General features: G+C 44.0%; 1 protein-coding gene across 12 annotated transcripts in view; it reads left to right on the forward strand.

Moving 5' to 3' along the window:
• LOC135906706 (protein lin-54 homolog) overlaps positions 1-20262 on the forward strand; it is a 99217-nt gene that overhangs the window by 19867 nt on the left and 59088 nt on the right. For 11 of the 12 annotated variants that reach the window (XR_010565808.1, XM_065438276.1, XM_065438281.1 and 8 more), the window contains 4 exons: positions 5947-6204; positions 14186-14402; positions 17796-17947; positions 19848-20033. Coding sequence is in view for 11 of the 12 variants with exons in the window: in XM_065438276.1 (XP_065294348.1) it covers positions 5947-6204; positions 14186-14402; positions 17796-17947; positions 19848-20033 (813 nt within the window). In the remaining variant the exon portion in view is untranslated. The remainder of the gene's footprint in view (positions 1-5946; positions 6205-14185; positions 14403-17795; positions 17948-19847; positions 20034-20262) is intronic. The other variant, XM_065438278.1, reaches the window with a different exon arrangement.

The following is a 20262-nucleotide window of genomic DNA, read 5'->3' on the forward strand; positions in this document are numbered from 1 at the left end:
GATATTCGCGTCATCTACCGCAGTGGACGCACACACTCCGACTCAGATGCCTTGTCTCGTTCACCTTTACCTCCAGACTCGGCCTGCGCAACAACTTCCGCACATTCCGTGTCATCTCTCGACATGGACTCCTTTGCAACCGCACAACGTCGTGACCCATGGGTCGCTTCTCTTTTCGACTATCTTTCTGGATCGTCGACCATCCCTGTATCCCGAACCCTCCGACGCCAAGAAGTTCATTTTGCCATTCGTGACCAGCTGCTGCACCGACGCAATTACACTCCTGATGGTCGTCGGTGGCTTCTGGTGGTTCCCCGCAGCTTAAGGTCTCAAATATGTGCCGCTTTCCACAACGATCCGCAATGTGGCCATGCCGGAGTCCTCAAGACGTACGAACGAATTCGCCACAGCTACTACTGGCGCGGCATGTACAATTTTGTACACAAGTTTGTTCGGTGCTGTCTTGACTGTCATCGCCGCCTTTACGCCCATCTGGTGCCTTGCAGCCGCTCCCGTGCCCTGCCACACCCTTCGATCGCGTCGGCATCGACCTATACGGCCCGCTTCCTATGACACCAGACGGCAATCGGTGGATCGTCGTTGCTATTGATCATTTGACACGCTACGCCGAAACTGCTGCTTTACCAAGTGCTACAGCGCGGGATGTAGCCTCTTTCGTCCTACATCGCTTCGTGCTTCGACACGGCGCACCTCGGGAACTCCTCAGCGATCGAGGTCGCGCCTTCCTCTCCGAAGTCGTCGAAAGTTTGCTTTCTGAATGCCATATTATTCATCGGACAAGCACGGCATACCATCCACAGACTAACGGGCTCACAGAGCGATTTAACCGCACACTTGGTGATATGCTAAAAAAAAAGAAGTTAGAACTTTGAGCAAGGTTTGAGACTACCGTCCCCCTCAAAAACACGTGCACCTTTCGCCATTTCATGCCATCATCGCCGACAATTGTTAATGCTGGGCTTACCTCCTATTCAGCCATATATGCGTTCCAAGTGGCAATGATCGTACGTCAGTGGTGACAGTAAAAACTGCAGTCTCCCAAAAGTGCCAAAACCAGGTACACAACCTCAGTTTTACTGTGTCTGTAATACCTGTACCATCGTAGTGAGGTGGAAGTGAAATAGCAGCGCCTAGTACTAATCGGCAGCTGTTGATGCCCTTCCAAAATCTCATGCCAAACTGTTTCCTAGTTGCCAGCAATGTGAGAACACAATGCAGTATGTGATCTTGCCACCCGCACGGCTGTCGCATCTTCTCCTTGTCCGAGAGAAGTGCGCAACACAATGAAGCGGACTTACAGGCCGGTGCCCAGGGATGTGGTAGATGCTAAAAAAAATTTTTTTTAGAGCGCAGCTCTTAGGCTCCTGTTCTTGTGTTCAGCGTTAGTGTCCCTTGGAGTTACTGAGGGAATGAGCATAGCAAAGGGTAAAAGAGCGAACGCAGAGTGCAGCAGCGGATGAAAGATGGTGTTAGGGAAGGAAGTGCTAGGAGGAGGGTACGGCAAAAGCGTGAGAAGACAAGCGTAATGCCATGCAAGACGGGCTCTGCAGCAACGACCGCTACGAAATGGTGCCAGAGTAGCGCACCGTCGTCTGTTCACCAATGGCATGCAGCGAGTGTATCCACTCATACCATACATGAAAACAAAGTGCTGTATGAGCGGAGGCCTGTCTGCAGCAGATGCTGTGAATCGTGCCCACGCATCACCCACGCGCTTGCGAGTTCCTCGACACGCGCGCATTCGTTCGTTCGTTCATTCATTCATTCATTCATTCATTCATTCATTCATTCATTCAGTTTATTTCTTTACTGATCTCTTTAGTTATTTTGTTTATTCGTTTGTCGCTGCCTCTTGTGATCTCCCGATTTGCGAGGCAGTCGCGCTGAACTTCACTCCGTTTACAACATGCTGCATGCGACAGATTGTCCACACCAGCCAATATATCACGAAATGAAAGCACGTGTAGAACTGTGCTCAAATTTCACATTAGGGAGTATTGTAGTCGTCGATGAATTCATTTCTCTCATAATACAAAAAGTGCTCCAATTAAACTGCTGGCATCAATAAAAAGCAGATACAGTGGAACCTCAGTTATACGTCCCCCGGTTTTGCAATGACCCGGGTTTTACGACAGATTAGCACAGTCCTGGTGGAGTCCCCATAGAAGCAATGTATTAAAAAGCCTGATTATCCGACGCAATTTTACGCCTGACCTGCGTTATACGACGGCCCTCACGAAGTGCAGGACGGAACAGTGGACGAAAGAAAAGTGTTGCGGGTCTCTTTCCACCTTTTCCTCTCCACAATCACTTTGTCCCTCTCTTCTCGGTGGCGTCGCCTCTCGTCGCATTGGGGAAGCGTTTCTCTGCCCCCCACCAGCAGCCACCCGCGATGCCTGCTGTGCCGAAATAGCGCCTTTTCTTCTCCACAATCTCTTTCTCCCTCTCTTCACGGCGGCGTCACATTGGGGAAGCGTTTCTCTCCTTCCAGTTTCCCAGCAGCAGATCATCAACAAGGTAGCGCGGAGAGGCCTAGGTTTATCGCATGTGTTCTTCGTCGTAATTCTAGCAACCACCGTTCAGCGGAGGTTTTGAGTTGTGTGGAGCGACGCGACGCACGATGCCCCAAAAGCGGGCAGTTCTGTCACTCAGCAATAAACTCAATATTATTGAGGAAGCGGAAAAGCGGCATGGAGCCACGAAAACCAGCATTGCTCGGTACCTTAAGATACCCGAATCTTCGCTTAAGACGATCCTGGCAAACAAAGCGGTGATATTGGAGAATGCCAACAAGTTCGGGCTCAAGCAGAAAGCGGCAAAAGAAGGTTAGGTTAGCGAGTCGGAAGAAAGGATCACTGTGCTCGACGCCATGCATTTTATTGCCAGTTTGTGGAACGCATTGTCGCTTAGCACAATTGCTAACTCGTTCAAGCACTGTGGCTTTAAGTGAGACTGTCTCCTCTGCTGGGGACGCAACAACCTCGATGCCACTCGAGTCCGATGCAGGCTTAGCCGACGACTATTTCGAGGGTTTAAACCTCACCATGACCTTTGCCGAGTATGTGGAGGCCGACGACAATGTTGCAATCTGCGGCGAAGTGTCGTTGCATGACACCATCGAGGAGGCTTTGCCTAGTGCCGACACTGCTATGACATCGGACGAGGACAACACCGCCGCCACAGATGCCGTGCCTGTGCCTACCACGTTTGGCAAGGTGCTACGCCACATAGATGGCATCTGGAACTTCATTTGTTCACGCGACGCCGCAGAGGACCTCCTTTTGGACGTTGACCTACTCGAGCGAAAGCTCTTGGTTCACGGATCAAACAATGTCCAAAAGAAACTTACCGTCTTTTTTTTTTAAGCTTGCGCCGGCTAGCGGGAATCGCAGCAGTGGGCAGTGGAGTGCCGTAAAGGTTCGTTTGAATAAAGCATGATTGGTACCTGTACTGCAGCATTAATTCTTATCGCATTCACTTTTTGGTAATTTGGGTTTCCAAGTCCTGCAGAGTATGTTAGTAGTTGACATTGAAGTTTTTCGCAAATTCGTCACGCAAAATTAGTAGTATTTTTATAGGCATAATTTACGTTCGGATTTTACGGCGCTTTTTTATGTTCCCGAGAAAGTCACATAATCGGGGTTCCACTGCATAACCAAAAGCTCAATGCTATAAGAAGAAACAGGAGCGGGCATGTCAGGAAGTAATAGGCCATGAAATCAAAAAGGCAAATAAGTTTAACATATGTGTAAGATATGCAAAGAACAAGAACTGTACAAAGAATAGAGGACAATATCTTTAACATCACCAAAACATGCCACAATAAAAAGCAGCTAGCTAAGTTGGTTCCTCCTCATTATTAAAATTTTCTTTGTTTTTATTCGAGTAAGTAGACTGGAAAGATTTTATTAGTGGTGAAATTTTGTCCCACAATGAAAGATAAAAAGATAACTGTGTTTACTGCAGTTAGTACATACTTTCAGGAGAAAGAAATTATTGCCTAAAGCAAACCTAGTATTGTTAGCATTGACTAGATATACGGCTGGAATTAACGACCTCGCAGCTTCATTTTTGAGAGATCTGAACTCGACTCAATTATACTGACATTATACCTAACTAGCTTATCGGCTGTGAGAATGTTATTGTCATTAAGTCATTATTTTTATTGCCTCAACTTCAATAAAGCACAATAATATTTTGCATTAATAGTTACACCTTGTTGCAGGTTCCATTTGAGGGTCTAATATTTTTGAGAAATGTGTCCCCCAGAGTCGCATTTTGTTATTGCAGATTTAAATTTTTCAGTGACCACTTACGAGAAAATACATAGCAATAATTTGTTAGGTGACAATAAAGCAAAAAGTTTTTTTTTATGTGTGCAGTTTCATGGTTTATTGTTGAATGCATACATGAAATTGCCGAATGTTTTACAAATTCAAAATTAACACAGCTTAATTTTATTTTTTAAATAGGTCTGACACAACTAGGGCCTGTATTTCAAAACATATCATTTTATTTGCTATTTTTATCATGTCTAGCACAGAGGGTGCGATCCCAGCAAAAATGGTGATGTGGCGGCCCTCAAGCCACATCTAAAACAATGATGAAGGGCCAGAAGACTGGAAAATGAAGTGCATCGTTACAGAATATGGCCTCAGGATATGCGCCCCTAGCAAAAGCGAGGCATCCGATGTGAGCGCCTGCAAGCAATCTCTATGGTGTGCACCCAACATAAAAACAAACCGAGTGAGAAACTTCCAGTAATCAATTGTTAGTTCGCTAGGCAAGATTCAATCAGTTCTCATGCATCTTGCAAAAAGAGACACACGTGGCAGTATTGCTGGTTTGTGAGCACCTACCTGTGAACAAACATAGTAATCACCCACCAGTGGGAGAGCCATGAGGGTGGGTGTCTTGCTTAGGCGACACTTTGAGGGGTGAAAAACAACATACAAATCACATTTCTCGACACCTGTAACTTGAAACGATGCGTACGAGAATGCCAAATATGAAGTGTGTGAGCAGCGTGCGCTAGAGAGAGAGAGAGAGACAAAAGGGAAGGAAAGACAGGGAGGTTAGCCAGTGTAAATACCGGTTGGCTACCCTGTGCTGGGGAAAGAGGTAAAGGGAATAAGAGGAGCGGGTGCTAGGATGCAGCAGTAAACTAGGCCAAACAGGAATACTCTCAAACTACTGCAGGCAGCCTCATAGAGTGTGGTGAAAAATCAGTTTTGGTGGAAGCGGAGAGGCACCAGCTTTAAAGAATTCACAGAAGTCACAGTAGGTTGCAGCACCTCCAGAGCAATGATATACGACACTTCATTCAGAAAGGGCACATTTTTTTTCAAACATTTTGTCACCGCCGCACATGTATGGCTGTAACCACTTGGGATTTGTTTTTGCTGCTGTACATGTAACGATGGTGACATGTGCAAAGGGTTAACTAAAAGGGTAGGGAACATAAACTATTAGAAATAGTCTTAGGTGCAAAATATAAGACATGGACAACAGACTAAAAGACACGGACAGGCGAACAGCTGTCCCGGCAGCAGACGTTACTAAACATAAACTAACTGTCTTATTATTAATATTGCACCACTGTCAATGCTGGGCTTTGGTGCTCATATGAAAACATCAAATTTGTTTGTATATGTAGCAGGGTATCTTTTGCTTAATTGTTTGTTTAAAAGGAACACAATGCAATGTTCAAAGAGCTAGTGTGGTACTTGTTCGTGTACAGCTGTACTGCTGCTCTCAAACGCACTGAATGGACTAATTGTGCCTGTGCAATGACCAGGTGGGCTGATAAATGGCTCTTACGGGTTGCCTATCGCTATCACCAACTATTTTATGCATATGACTCAAGCCGTGCATGAGGTTCTTCACTGCCTGAATGTACACTTATTTCTCTGTATTTCGGTGCAGGGCATGTATGTGGTATCTCCAATGAAGCTCGGAGGAAAAGTAGCCATGATTCCTATCAATGTTGGCAAGTCGCCCCAGAGGATTGCCCCTGCCCCCACAACGTCGTCCGTGGTCACAGGCCTTAGTGTGCCGACCAGTCGGGTGGCACTTGCTGCAAGCTCCACAAGCACTGCCACCACACCTACAGTCCGGCCAACAGCACCCACAACTACTATCGTGCCTGTGCCAGGCAAAGTAAATGTGCTGCTCAAGCCCTCGGTAAGCAAGCGAAGCTGTGTGGCAAACATAAAACACAAAATTAGCTACATTCAGTGGACTTCTGTTTATTCAACTCTGGTGAATTTGATTTTTCATTTAATTTGATCCCAGCTGCCACCCATGCATTTCTAAGAGCTGAGACTTTCGTTTTGATCCTAAAATTAACCTTCACTTGATAATTTGAACTTGACCAGTCCACTCGCACTCACCTGACCCTTACAGGGACCCCGATAGCGACCCCTTTAGTGGCAGCATCTGTCTCAGCTAAGCTTAGGGGGTGGTGACTGCGTTGAACACATGTCATCGCTCGTCAAAAATGCCCATTTTTGGCCCACCATAGGAAGATTTTAAAGCAATAACCGTAGCTCACATTGTCTGATTACGGTATTTACCCGATTCAGACACATGCTTTTCTTTCTTTTTAAAGAAAATTGTGTTGACAATTGCCTGCACGGCACAATAGGACAAGAAACCGAAACCACCTTCGCAACATTTGTATGTGTTTAACCCGGACATAATGTGGTGAAGCTAACTTGTGTGGCAAAGCTGACTTTAGGAAACTGGCCACCATTGTGCAACAATAGTACTTTCTGAAAGAATCTGGTGCAGGTCAGATTTCTACCTTGTTTAGGAGCTTTAATGTTATTTCTACATTCGTGTTCTACTTTGGACCCATAGAAAGTGGGCGCACATTTGATTTGGGGCTGTGTTAGAATCACACAACTACTGCCAAATGAATCAGCTGTGTGTTTTGGCATTTTTTCTGCATCTTGTTTAACTCGACCCGCCGGATAATAGTTGGAATAGTTGTGGGATTTGCATAAAACTTTGGCTCAACCAGCAGAAGTTGACAAATTTAAACAAAATGCAGGGAGAGGTAGGGTGTTCACTTGCAAAGATAGAAAGTTTAATTTTAAGCAGTTTACAGGAGAATCTTGGTGATACGATCATGCCTGCTATGAATTTTGCAAAAGTTCCATCCTAAGTCCATGAACTTACAACGTGGTAAATTTCTTTTTCGCGCTGCGGCAGTTGATATGAACAATCGAGCCGTTGTGCGATCCCCTGGCAGAGCTGGTGAGGAGGCCCTGGCTCAGGTGTGCTGGCTCAGACCCCACAGACGTGCTGGTTGCATTCTTGTTGCTATGGCAATCTACATCACTCTTCCTTCACCCCCCCAATCAGGAACGGGCAATCACACTTTACCCAGTCTTGACGCGTCGGCAAGACTGGCGGCATTCGATTTCATAGGTAGCTTTATCTCTGTATTCTATGCCTTCCGTCAGATTGCACGATACAAAGCTTTGTCATCGCAATGAAAAGTAAACGGATTCCCTTGCGCAAATCATCTCCTTATCACCATCAGGCAGCAGCTAGAATGCAGCAAAGAAACAAACTTGAGATAACACTCCGAACATGTGAAGTGCACAGCTTGCCGCTGCTAAAATCTGCATAAAACAAGCGCACCAGTGATTCACATTCATGTTAGCCAGTAGTAGTGCTGCCAGAGTGCCACAGGACTGCACTAACAAATCGTGGTGCTAGTTTTTCCTTTTCAGGCTCTCACTTGTTGCTTTTATTTCTGGATGGAGAAATACAGTGCTGCAGCTATCTGAACCAATTTCTGGTGTTTACGGCGATACCAAGATGGGGCAGCACTGCATCAATGGAAAGTTGCACTCGCGCTATTGGTGTGATAGCACCTTCTGAGGCCGAATATTATTCCAGATTTCGAAGACAACACATTAAAAAGGGAAATTTTCTCTAATTCTGCTGTGCATTTCTTCCAAATAGTTTGGCATGAGATAAAGAAAGGCCTTAGGATTGCGGGGTGGTGGGGAAGGGGGAATTAATTAAAAAACAAATAAAATTGAGCTAGTCGGCCATTCATTGCTGTGTCGCTCCTTAATTTACGTCTCTCTCTCTCTCTCTTTCTTCCTCGTTTTGGGTAATAGGAATTTTGAGCAATACGAATTTTTGTACTGTCCTGAATGATTCGTATCACCGAGATTTTCATGAAAAAACACATCGTTCAGCATTTTTTTCACTACCGCAGCGGTACATACATGTGTTTACAGACTTTCTCTCAGTGACGTGGTTCAGTTTTCTTGAAGTTCTGCAATGATCAAGGCCACTGGGGGGCTTCGTGTTTGCTCGTCGCCATTGCCGCGATGCCGCAAAGTGCACATGTCGCATGCAGGTGTGCTACAATTGCTCCAAAGTGCTACATTTACAGCCTACTGCTCTAGGTTGCACCAAAACCGTAGGAATGCGTTGAATCGCACCATAGCTGCTCCAAAACACTGATTGCAACCACAAAGGGTTCGTGTTGAGGGCAGTTGGCAACTAGATAGGTAGACTGAGTTTTGTTGACATCATCCTCAGGATATCGGGAGTTGGTGTAGTCGATCGCTGCACCATTCCAGCCTGTGTTCTGTAACATTTGCATACGATAATGCGTGACCATGTTAGCACAACCCTTGAACCTGTGTTCTTGTTTGGTCAGGGACTTACGAGTTCAATATCTTCGTACTAGTACTTACCCCATGAAAAGTGTACACACATTCCTGAGCATACCTACCAGTGGGCTGCTAGACCGTTGTTTTGCTGGCTTGGTCACCCGGTGTCGAGAAACACCTTAGTTTTTTTGAACAACTTCTCATGTGGCAACTAACGCAGCAGAATCTCATATTACGAGCACACCTGATACGAATTTCTCAAATGTCCCAGCCCAACTTCACTAGCTTACAACATGCTAAATTTTTAATGTGGCGAATTGTATATTGCACCACGATGGACGATACGAACGATCAAATCACCACATGATCCCTGGCAGAGCTGGTGAGGAGGCCGCGGTGCTATGGTAGCACTGTTGTCAGGTCGGCAGAGCAGCCGCGCTAATTCACCAGTCGCATTCCTGTTGCCAAAGCGATTGATACTCCCCCCCATAATGAAGAGTTTTCGTTTTGTTTTGTGCAGTATCATTCAACTTGTTGGTCATTTTCAAACACCTTGTAACTTTATCAGAGGCTCGCAATCACACGGGACCCAGTCTTGCTGCGTCAGCAAGATCAGCAGCATTTGCTTCCACGCATCACCTTATCCCTCTATTGCATGCCTTCCCTTGTTTTTGGTGCCCAATGACAATTCAAAACGTTTTTACGTTTGCGCCTGTTATATTGCACGATAGAAGCAGCTGTGAGAAAAACTTGAGATAACCGGATTGTAGTACAACGACATTTCGTTGCCGAGAGGTTTGAAATGCATTGAATCCTATAAGCGTTCGCCGGAGATACGAAAATATTTTATTGTCGTGAGAATATTGTTGCGGGATTTTGTTATCGAGGATTTCACACTGTATCTGTCTTCGTTATATGGAGATTCGGCTGTGCAGTAAAACCCAGTTAATTCGACCCTCATTAATTTTGAAAATCGCATGATTCAGAATTGTCCTTTGTTCCCAGCAGGTGTATCCATTATTTCATGTAATGAAATTCTCGATAACTGGGACATATTTGGCTGCACTCCGATTAATTTGGACAACTCGCAGGGCTCAGCGAGCACGAAGTGCTGCAAATGTGCAACACTAAAAGAGCAAAAAGCGGTGCAACTGAAACAAAGTGGCGGAGTACGTGAGCTCTAACCGAAACAAAGTGGAAATCGAACGTGAACGATATGAATGCCGGAATGCTTTGTGTCTATTTGCGCCTTTATAGCCTTTGTTCTTGTGTTTACCACCGTACGTAACACCGTGTTGGCTGCGTGCCTTCATGGCTGCATAATCGCCGTCTATGATCATGTCGATAGCGACCACAGTTTCGTCCACAGCACTTGTGGCAAACAGTAGTTTCTTTTTGACTCGGTGTGCACATCAGTCGTCTGCCGTCAGAATTGCATGGTCGCCGTCTATGATCATGTCAATAGCGACCACAGTTTCATCCGCAGCACTTGTGGCAAACAGTAGTTTCTTTTTGACTCGGTGTGCTCGTCAGTCGTGTGCCTTCAGAACTGTATGGTCGCGCTCCATGATCATGTGGATAGTGACTACGGTTTTGTCCGCAGCACTTGCGGCAAACAGCAGTTTCGTTTTGACTCAGTGCAGCAGCTGCACATGCAATGTCACAAACACTGAGAAAGTTGTCGAGGATGAAGTGTACTGGCTATATCGTGATGAATGGGTGATCTATTGATGACAGGCTCAGTGGTGAAAAAATAATCTGAATGTACGCGCGAATGTGAAAAGTGAGTCTCAAATGAAGACATGTGCCACAGCAAAGCTGCAAAGGAGCTGCACAATTGTTGGAAGTTAGCACTGCGTCTTACCTCTGTCTCTCGTCCTTTTTCGTGCGCTAAATACCTAAAAGTTATGGGATACAAACATGGCCAGACCTACGCTTCTGCAAAAGAATTCACGAGGCCTTCGTCACTGCTAGTGCTAATGAGTTGCAAAATGATGAGAATCGTAGCTTTTGTGCAAAATAGAAACAGGATTTGCTGGCTCATTCAATAAACATTAGCGTGGTGATGTAGTAATTATTTGCCTATTGTTTTCTTGATACCCTCAAAATCCTAATTTTTTTTTTTTTCCTGATCATGTGAAAATGAGATTTTACTGTAGTACGTAAACCATGGTGCAAGAAGTATTCAGAAGGCAAAACAGTGCTCAATCCAGTGTCCCAATAAAGTCCATAGAAGGGCCTGGCCCCATACCCTCTGTCGTTCAATTTCGCTCCTTGAAAACGGAAAAATGCACGCGACGCATTCGCTGCAGAAAGTCTCCTGTTCAAGGCCATGCCAGACCATCCACCACTAGCTGCTTCTACGCATGAATGGATACGCACGTTTTTTATACCGGTGCTTACTTCCCCAAATTTCGAAGCAGTTGCACAAAGAACAGCCCGCGGACTCTTGGCAAACGTGATAGGTGGCAAGACGTCTCATCACATCCTGCTCACCATCGCAAGCAGCATGCATCCTCATATCATCCTGACATACTAAAGTTTCCGTCTTTGAATGCTTCATGTACCTATGTTGCATTCAGTTGCCTTTCTCTTTTTGTGAACAGGAGACAAATATTGGGACAGTCCAGAAAGATTGATGTAATGGCATCTGGCAACAAAGCAGGCCGTTTTGGCTTGTCTAGAAGAACTTCACCTCCTAGTTCATCATAATACTGCATACTCTCCATGTGTCTCTCCGAGAAATGTTTTTGTCAAACATAGTTGCGAGACATTAGCTCTCCATCTTTCCTTGGTATTGCACAAGCCCCTACTTGCAACTGTGCGGAGTCACGAGGAACCTCATAAGAAATTACGTTTTCCTTGCAGGATGCATAGCCAATGCTGCAGTTTAGCATGGCACATTTCCGCCCCTTTCTCAAATGGCTAGGATGGAAAGTGGTCACCTCTGTAGCAACATGAGAAGCACGCACACATGTCGGAGAAAACGGCATCGCCGGCACACAGGAGAAGCCTGTGAGGACAAGAGGACAGAAAGCTGGCAAACCATGCTTAAAACCATGACAGTTGTTTCATTGAAGCACATCGCATCCAAACTAATCTGTCCTTTGCCTGCCAAGGTCACCTACGCATGCGCGACGCACACCGCGTGCAAGCGAGTGAATTCGTGGGGCTGGCAGACATCGTCTGTTCAGGGATACTGTTGGTAGCTCCTCAAAGAGGCAACACGGCATTCATATTTGAGCACTACAAAGCTATTACTGCTGCTACAGTTGAGATATGCCTATCTTAAGCTTATCTGAAAACTCCGCTCATCACGAAGTCTCCTGAGATCATGAAAAGCGGTAATTTACCAATTTGTTTCTCCAACACTGCATCAAACATACAATTAAAAAGATTACTTTCTTTTTCTTCTTTTCATACAAATGTCACAATTGTCACTTGTGCTGCAGAATGTTCTTTGGACGCAGCGCAGTGTGGAAACAAACCAGCCTATGTACGCCGTACTGTCATCTGCACACTTGTTCTGTGAATCGCGCATCAACGTGCCCGTCTGCATGTCCCTTACAATACGCCATTCAAACGGCCAATCATCATATAAAAAAAAATGCTGTTTGATTCGAAAGTGGCTTTCAGCTGGCAAGGCACCTGTGTCCATTTTTACTGACGTGTCCCTGAGAGTAAAGTTAAACACGCTCAGGGCGGTCGGTGAGCCCACGAATCGCACAGAGTCTAGCGGGCTGCTTTGTGATGTCTTTTCACGAAAGGTGGATGTGGTTGTGTAGTGGTTTTGTTAAGTGCAAACCATAATGTAACAATATGTCCCAGTAAGGGTTGGGATCAGATTCAGTTTTGCCAATCGCGAAACCTGAAAATGGTGTTTGTGGAAATTCTGCAAGACAAATCCAGCAGTGCAGACATCTCCATTTCGGCATTCCATGCCCGGAGCCACTCGGTGAAAGAATATAGTGCCATCCACAGTCTTGTGGAACGCACATATTGGATCGGGAGGCCTTCTGTGTTCTTGAAGCAGTGCGGCAGTGTGCCTCACTGCATTGCATGTTTGTGCTGCGATGAAGCTTACTAAAGCAAATCTGCACGTTATGGAGCGCAAATAAGACCCAATTGCTGCACAAGCCATCCACACTTTAAGACACACCTTGCTTATTTTTACTGCTACCCTTTATATTCATTGTCTTGTTTCACAGCATCTTTCAAAACAGTACCATTTCATCGGCATGAATATTTCCCATGAAGTTGGAAAATAGGAGAAGTGCACTTGCAGGGGTGCAGCATGGTGGCAGTATTTACTTACTTACTTATTTATTTATTTATTTATTTATTTATTTGTACATACTGCAGCACAATAAGCGCTATAGCAGTGGTTGATTAAGGGAGGGAAATTATACACAGCAGAATACCATACAGCAATAAGGGTGATGTCCTAAGACCATACATCTTTGATGGCAGATACAAAACTTCGGTATGGGCATGAGAGAATAAACCCAGGTAAGAAATTCCAGTCTTCTATGGAATGAGGGAAAAGGCTGAATTTAAACATGTTAATGCATCCAAAGTAGGGCATCAAGTTTAAGTTGTGATGTCGTCTCATCGACGACTTTGGCGTGAGGTTAGTATAGTTGTTTTTTGAAAGTCTAACAGAAGAATTGATGCTACTGTGCAAAAAATCTAATGATGCTATGCAGTGACATGAACAGAGCAAAGTTAAATTCAAGGAACGAAGTGGAGAAGAGGGTGAAAAGTTACGATCGTAATGGTGATTACAGCTTTTTTTCTGAATTCTTTCTAGCCTGCTAATCTAATAGTGCCTATAAGGGTTCCAAACAACAGATGCATAGTCAACAACAGGATGGATTAGCGATTTATATAATAGTAGCCTAGGATCTTTTGGAGAGTTGAATGCTGGAGAGTTGGAATGTTGCGGTAAACGGGAGTATGGTATACACGTAGTATAGAGTTATATTTTTACATGGGATTTCCAAAGGGATGTTAGAATGGTTCGATATAGGCAATAATTTGACATATTCGAGTTTGATATATCTCGGGTCAACTGTAAAATGTCCGTTGCTTCTGTTTCTTGACATTATTGATTTTAAATCTGGGAAAATTTATAAAATATGAGGTGATGTCTCAATTTTTGTACATCACACCCATAGAATAGCATGTAAACAATAGGAATGCGTCTTGCATTTCCTCACCAAACCATGACGCTATCGTGCCTCATGCTCGTGCTGTCACAGCTGGATAGGTTCTCCTCCAAAAACAATTTTTTTTTTCTCCGTGACATAAATGGACAAGGCAAAGCTTTCTATTATTTGGCATCATATAAGGTGGCTTCTAACTCTTTAAAAGCAAGGCAGGATAGTGGGCTAGTTGGTATTACATGGCTTTGAGTGTAATAGCAGTAGTCGTAAAAGGCGATAACTTTTTGTGTTTACCTGCCATGCGTCCTCTTTCAGCAATATGAGTTTGATTAAAAAATGTTATCTTGATGATCTCAGATTGGTCAAGCTGTAGCTGTGTCAAGGGCTGGCACAGTGACTGCTGTTGTTCAGACGTCGAGCGCAAGTGGTGCAGTAGCAACAAGCGGCACCAGCAGTCTTGTGACATCTGTGAGCAGCAGCTCAGCAGCCGTGCAAGTGCCAGGCAGCAAGTTTCACTATGTGCGCCTGGTCAGTGCTCCTGCAGCAAGCACACAAGCCAGTGCAGTTCTTGGTGGTAAGCAGCAGTAGAATGATTTTAACTCTTTCGTTACCGCTACAAATGTGCTCATTTTTGGTGTTTTTTATGTTTTAACGTTTTACTTCAAAACGTATTAGGCCCAATGTATACCACAATATATAAAATTATAGCTTGATCATTGTTATTTTGAATGAATCTAAAGCAGTAATAATTGCTCAGACAGTTCTTGAGAATTCTTGTGTGAAACTTCAAAAAAGCACCTCGAGGAACACAAATAAAGGTAATAATTTGCTATTTTTAGTAGAAATACTGCGAGTAAAAAAATTTGAAGTATACAAAATATGCAACAGTCTCTTGCAGTTTCCAACTTTTGTAAGTCATGTCACAGAAAAAATTGTGAATATTTGTTGCCGTCAGTATTGTTGTATTTATTCGAATCTAGGTCAGTAGTTTTTTTCATTGTGCCAAACTCTAGGGTTGGCTTAGATTCGAGGATCTTAAAAAACGCGCCAGGTTGTAATTTAAAATGATAAATATGGTGCATAGCTAGCGCCATATAGAAAAGTCAGTATCGCAGCTGCTATTAGCCGCGCTAGTAGCCAACTGAAGTGCATGAGTGACGTTGCTATTTTGACCTGTGCCGTATCGGCGTGTGACGTGGCCCATAGCGTGGTTGGTGTTGTAATGGCACCAAACAGGCAATGCCACTATGCGCCGCTTTCAAACGAAAAGTTGTGCTAGCCGTAGGATATCGTCAAATGTTCAAGCTGGGCTGGACTTCAGCATCAATGAGAAAACCTTCCGTCGTTGGAGGGGGCAACGGGGGACGCTTTTTGTGTGTGCCGCAATGAGGAGGTGATAGCGAGAAGGAAATTAAGTGGTGCGATAACAGAGGGGAGCTGTTCACCGAGATTGCGCATGCATGGGCGCTCGGACGCGAGCTTGCGCGCATCTGCAAGCGGGCATGTGGTCTGGGCTATAGCGACGAGGCTAGCAGCGATGATAACATAGAGTGAGCTCGGCATGTTCATATTAGAAAAATGCTGTTTTCATTTTGTGAATGCTGTCCTGACATTTTTGTTCGGTCTGCATTCGACGTAAGTTTTTTTTTTTTCTTTTTTTCTTTTCTTTCTTTGGACATTCAGTGGTTGGTTTAAAAACGGGGCTGGCCTAGATTTGAGTAAATACAGTAGTCATACTGATGCCCATGCTTTGCAGGAAAGCAGGAGCTTCGCAAATGCTAAAACAGGTAATTTCCTATTGTACAGGGAACATTTGTTTTTACTCATTGCAGCAGGCACCCGGTTTGTTTTTTACTGCTTTCTTTGAGCTCTTGAAGCAATGGTTTTTAGGCCATACAGCGTGCAGAAGCCTCTTCATACTGAATTATTGCATTAGGTCAGCTTTTCTATGAAAGCCAGGTGGTCTAGTGTGCATTCAGCTGGCACTGGAGCCTCCGCATGCTTTGTTCAATTCCTGTACAATGCTGTACAGTAATCTGAAGTGTAGTACAATATTGTACAGTAACGAATAAGGGCAGTTGTACACGTGGTGTACAAAATGTAAGAGATTAGAGTGCTAGTCAAGCTTTTGTCGAAGGTTGGTCTGAAATTGACTACGTGTGAGTGAAAAACTGCACACGACGGGAAGGTCTTCTCGTAATAATTTGTACATTCACTGTCAAAACGCTGATTGGTAAAAGCAATCGGCGGTGGGAAAAATGAAATTCTACTTAAGATTCTACCTAAATTCTACCTAAGAGAAGCTTGTGTCATCGTTGCTGCTGTCATTTAAAAATTTCATTGCCGAATTGGCCAAAGTGCAAATTTTGCTTTGTTTTATAGAAGAACTGCTAGGAGCATTGGAAGCTAGCTTTGACAATACCTCCAGTCGAAGTTTTATTTTTCCAGGCTCCCCATTCTGCCAAAAATGGTGAAATCTGACAAATAGTCAAGGTTCAGTTGTCATTTTAGACAGTGCATGATGTTGCTAGTAGAAGAATTCCAATGAAGATGTTAACAGCACATAGGAAAACTTTCGATCAAATTTGGTCGATTTCTATAGGTACGGTAACAAAAGAGTTAAAGTGACCATTGCACTTGCACCCAGGTGAGTCATTTGCAGAATCAACTGTTGTGCACAGGATTTAAAGTTTTAATGCCAACCAAAGCCAATCCTGACTCTAATTTAAGCTTTTCTTTTTCCATTCTTTCGGTTCACTTTCGGTTGCTCTCGTGTTGAAATAGTTGGGTGAGGTAGGATGTTTAGGATATACAGTTTTGGGTACTGCTAAGCTGACCATGTTGCACTTACTCAATTTACTTTGCTATAATGTCATACTGTCAGTATCGTTGAGGACAAATTTTCTTTTTATTCCATGTCAAATCTTTTGGTTTGTGGAGATGGAAAGTTGTCATGCCTGCCCTTTTGTACTAAGTGGGGAGGGGGAGTTATGTTCAGGGATTAAAAGCTACATCTCTTCAAAATGTAGTCTAGCCTGCTTTGGCCTGTGTAATGTGATTAAGAGGGCTTGTGTCCATAGTAATGTTCAATCTCGGTTTTGTATCACATGTACACTGTGATGGTGCTTTTCAAAGTAGTAAAGTCTGGATAATTTCTGTCTGCCTTAGCTGATCTTCCTGTATTAGTGCAAGGGTCTTTTATTTATTTTCTTGAGCAAATGTCTTGATATTACCCACTTTCTCTTTGCTTGGTGCTCATGACTATCCTACCATGCATCTACAGGTCAAAAGAATGTCTTCTTGATTAAAGCAATTTTATCAATAAGAAAGTGTCTTTATTGTGTGATTGTGCTTTAATATTAGCTTCACTGTATGTCCCTAGTCATGTGACCTTCAGCTGTTGACTGCAGACCATAGAACCTTTATCAAATAACTTTTTCAGTTTGAAATGCAGAGCAGTAGCAGGGAACACGGGCAGTAAATTGTCCTTTTCCTTTTTGGCTACGCTTGTTGCTTTATATAGCAAAAAATCGAGATGGATGATAGGGAATGCAGTCACACTTATTTGTAGCTTGCCGGTGAAAACACACTCAAGCAATGGCTGAAGGTTGCATAGGGATGTGTCTGCGCTTGTGCATGTTCATCTGCATCCTCCCAAAGAGCTTGAAAAGATGGTAGACCTGTTCAATTGTCTAAGGGTTGACCTCGTCACATGCTGAAAGGGGAACTGAGGTTTCTGTACAGCCTCACATTATATTTGAAGCATGGTTCTGAGTATTATGTCAAGTGCTTTCTTACATTGGCTAACTTAAAATGGTATGTGCTGCTTGCACTGAAACTTCAGTATATGTGGTGCTACTTTTCAGATATGTTGCCACCTCTAGCCTTTGTTGCACATTTATTAATTGTAAATTGTCATCCCTTGGCGCCATCTGTTTTTTCTGACGGCGCTGGCATTTGCATGCAGCAGCCAAGCCTCCAACCCTTGTGCCTGTAACCTCAGCAAGGCCTCTTGTGCCGGCAGTGCCTGCGACCGTAGCATCAAGCACTTCCAGTGCAACTTTACCTGCTGGTGTGCGGTTGACGGTGCCCATTGCCCCAGCTATTTCAGCCCAGCAGGTATGTCTTCCATAATGGTTTGGGTGAGCCATTTCGTCGCTTGATTCTAACACTGCAAGAAGATTTTGCCACTTCATCCATGGCACTAGAAAAACTACTGCAGGAAGGAATGTGACATATCATACTTGCTCGATTCTAACGCTCACCCATTTTCCTTGACAGATAAAAAAAAAAAAAATGCTCTCGATTTTAACATGCACCTATTTTCCGTGACCAAAAAAGAAAAAAGTCTTTTACAGTACTGAGCGCCTGATAGTGCACAGGACTGGAAGATATTTTCCATAAATGTTGAAAAGAATGTTTTATGTTTGATACTTTTTTCAAGTTTCAAAGCGCCAAGACGCATCAAAGTTGCAAAATTTTTCTGATTTGGGCCATGTTTGGAACTTTTAAACATTTTTTTTTTGTGTGTGTGGACAGCATTAAAAAAAAACGCATGAAATTAATTTACCGTGATGCATATTAAAATGAGCAGAAAGGTGTTTCGACACAATGTTTTAGTTTGCATTTGATTTGGCTGTGAAGTCTGAAAATATTCTGGTAAGCAATAGGAGGACGCTTGCGCCGCCACTTTCATATATTTTTTCGGCTTGCTAGGGATGCTTTTCAGGAAAGAAATTTTAGGTCCTGTGCAGTTTGAATATTCCTACATGACGCATAAAAAAAAACCCAGACAAAGCAAAAATATCAAGCGGACATGCATGTCTGAACTCTTGTAGAATCACCCCTAAAAGCTACATTCTAAAAGTGTGTTTTAGATTCGAGTAAATACAGTGACTGCCGGTTGACCATTTGGAAAGTGGTGCTTGCTTCGGAGAGGCTGCCATGAGGCCCTGCGTGAGTAATGTCAAATAGTGCTTCGTTGTTTGCTTTGCTCCCATCAGTGTAGCCAAGGTGAAAAAAGACTGACTGCTGTCAAAAATTCTTTTTAACATGAATCCAGCTTGCACACAAGACGAGGACGAAGAAGAGGCTGAGACACACGAGCGCACTGCGCTCGTCTGTCTCAGCCTCTTCTTCATCCTCGTCCTGTGCGCAAGAAGCTGCATTCATGTCCTACCAGCATGCCCAAACAGTCACCTTAATGATCTTTTTAACCCCTTCACAAAAGGAAGTTGTTGAAACACATTACGCAAACACGCTAATCATCTAAACATGCTCTTTTTAAAGGGCTTCTCACCAGGCCCCATTGCAAATTTGGGTTATCTACTGGAACTTGTGGATGCCATGTAGTAAAAAAAAAAAAAAAAAAAGGAAGAGAGGGGGGGGGGGGTTCGGCGCATGAACATGACACAGCCTTTTGGCACTGGTATGGGAAGAGGCAGGGAAGGGATGTCACTTGTTGACACTACTTGAGGCAGAGGGAGAGAGAGTATCAGTTGGCCTACCATGCCGCCTAGTGGCATGGTAACAGGGACTGTTAATTTCTTCTATTTCTACCAATAATGAACCAGTTTGAAAAGTTGTTTCGTTAACACTCCTCAGAATTGATCTTTGGCAAGTTCTCCCTCCCCCCCCCCCCCCACCTAGTTTATGCCATTTGAGAAAGTCCAAATGGTGCTCAAATCTATATTTAAAAAAAAAATCACATCAAATATTTGTGAAAATGGTCTTTCCTGTTATATTAAATATTTTATAAATTTGGATGTGGTCTGGTTCAACGGTTGGGACTGCTTGCGTGGGAGTGACCCTATTGTATTTCCAGCTGTGTTGAAAACAAAAGATGTGGTGTGAAAGTTCAAATTAAATTATTTAGTAGTGTCAAGACTCACTGTTAGGCATTGTTTTGTTGTTGTGAGCCACAGTCCTTTCACTGTGCTCATATATCGTGGAGTTTTAAGTCAGCACCCAGACAGTATATTTAGTCTCTGAACATTGGTTTGGCCATCTTTTGATGCAGGGATCATCGACAGGTGTGACAGTGTCCAACTCACAGCGAGTACTGATCCCTGCATCGGCTACCTCTGTGCGCCCATCACTGCCAACCGGACCACTGAGTAGCCTGCCGACAGCAGCACTCATTTCCGCTGGGGGAACATCCATGCAGAATGCTTTTGTGGTGGTGCCTGCTCAATATGTGGCCCAGGTAGGCATTGGGCATTTTTAGCCAGATTCTTTCTTGTGTCACTTGATTTGGCAAGGTCAGTGGCAGTAGCTGCCTCCAGTGCAGTGGCATTGTTGCTACTCGCTGAGCCGCTGCATTGTTTTTGGTGATCAAAGGAGCAAAGCCTTATTGAGAGGGCTGTCTGGATGCATGTGCTTCCACTCGGCACTTTCTAGACTGCCAGTAGGGTCCACAATCCACAATCATTATT

This window comes from Dermacentor albipictus, chromosome 1, assembly GCF_038994185.2.
Source record: "Dermacentor albipictus isolate Rhodes 1998 colony chromosome 1, USDA_Dalb.pri_finalv2, whole genome shotgun sequence".
NCBI classification, from domain to species: Eukaryota; Metazoa; Arthropoda; class Arachnida; order Ixodida; family Ixodidae; genus Dermacentor; species Dermacentor albipictus.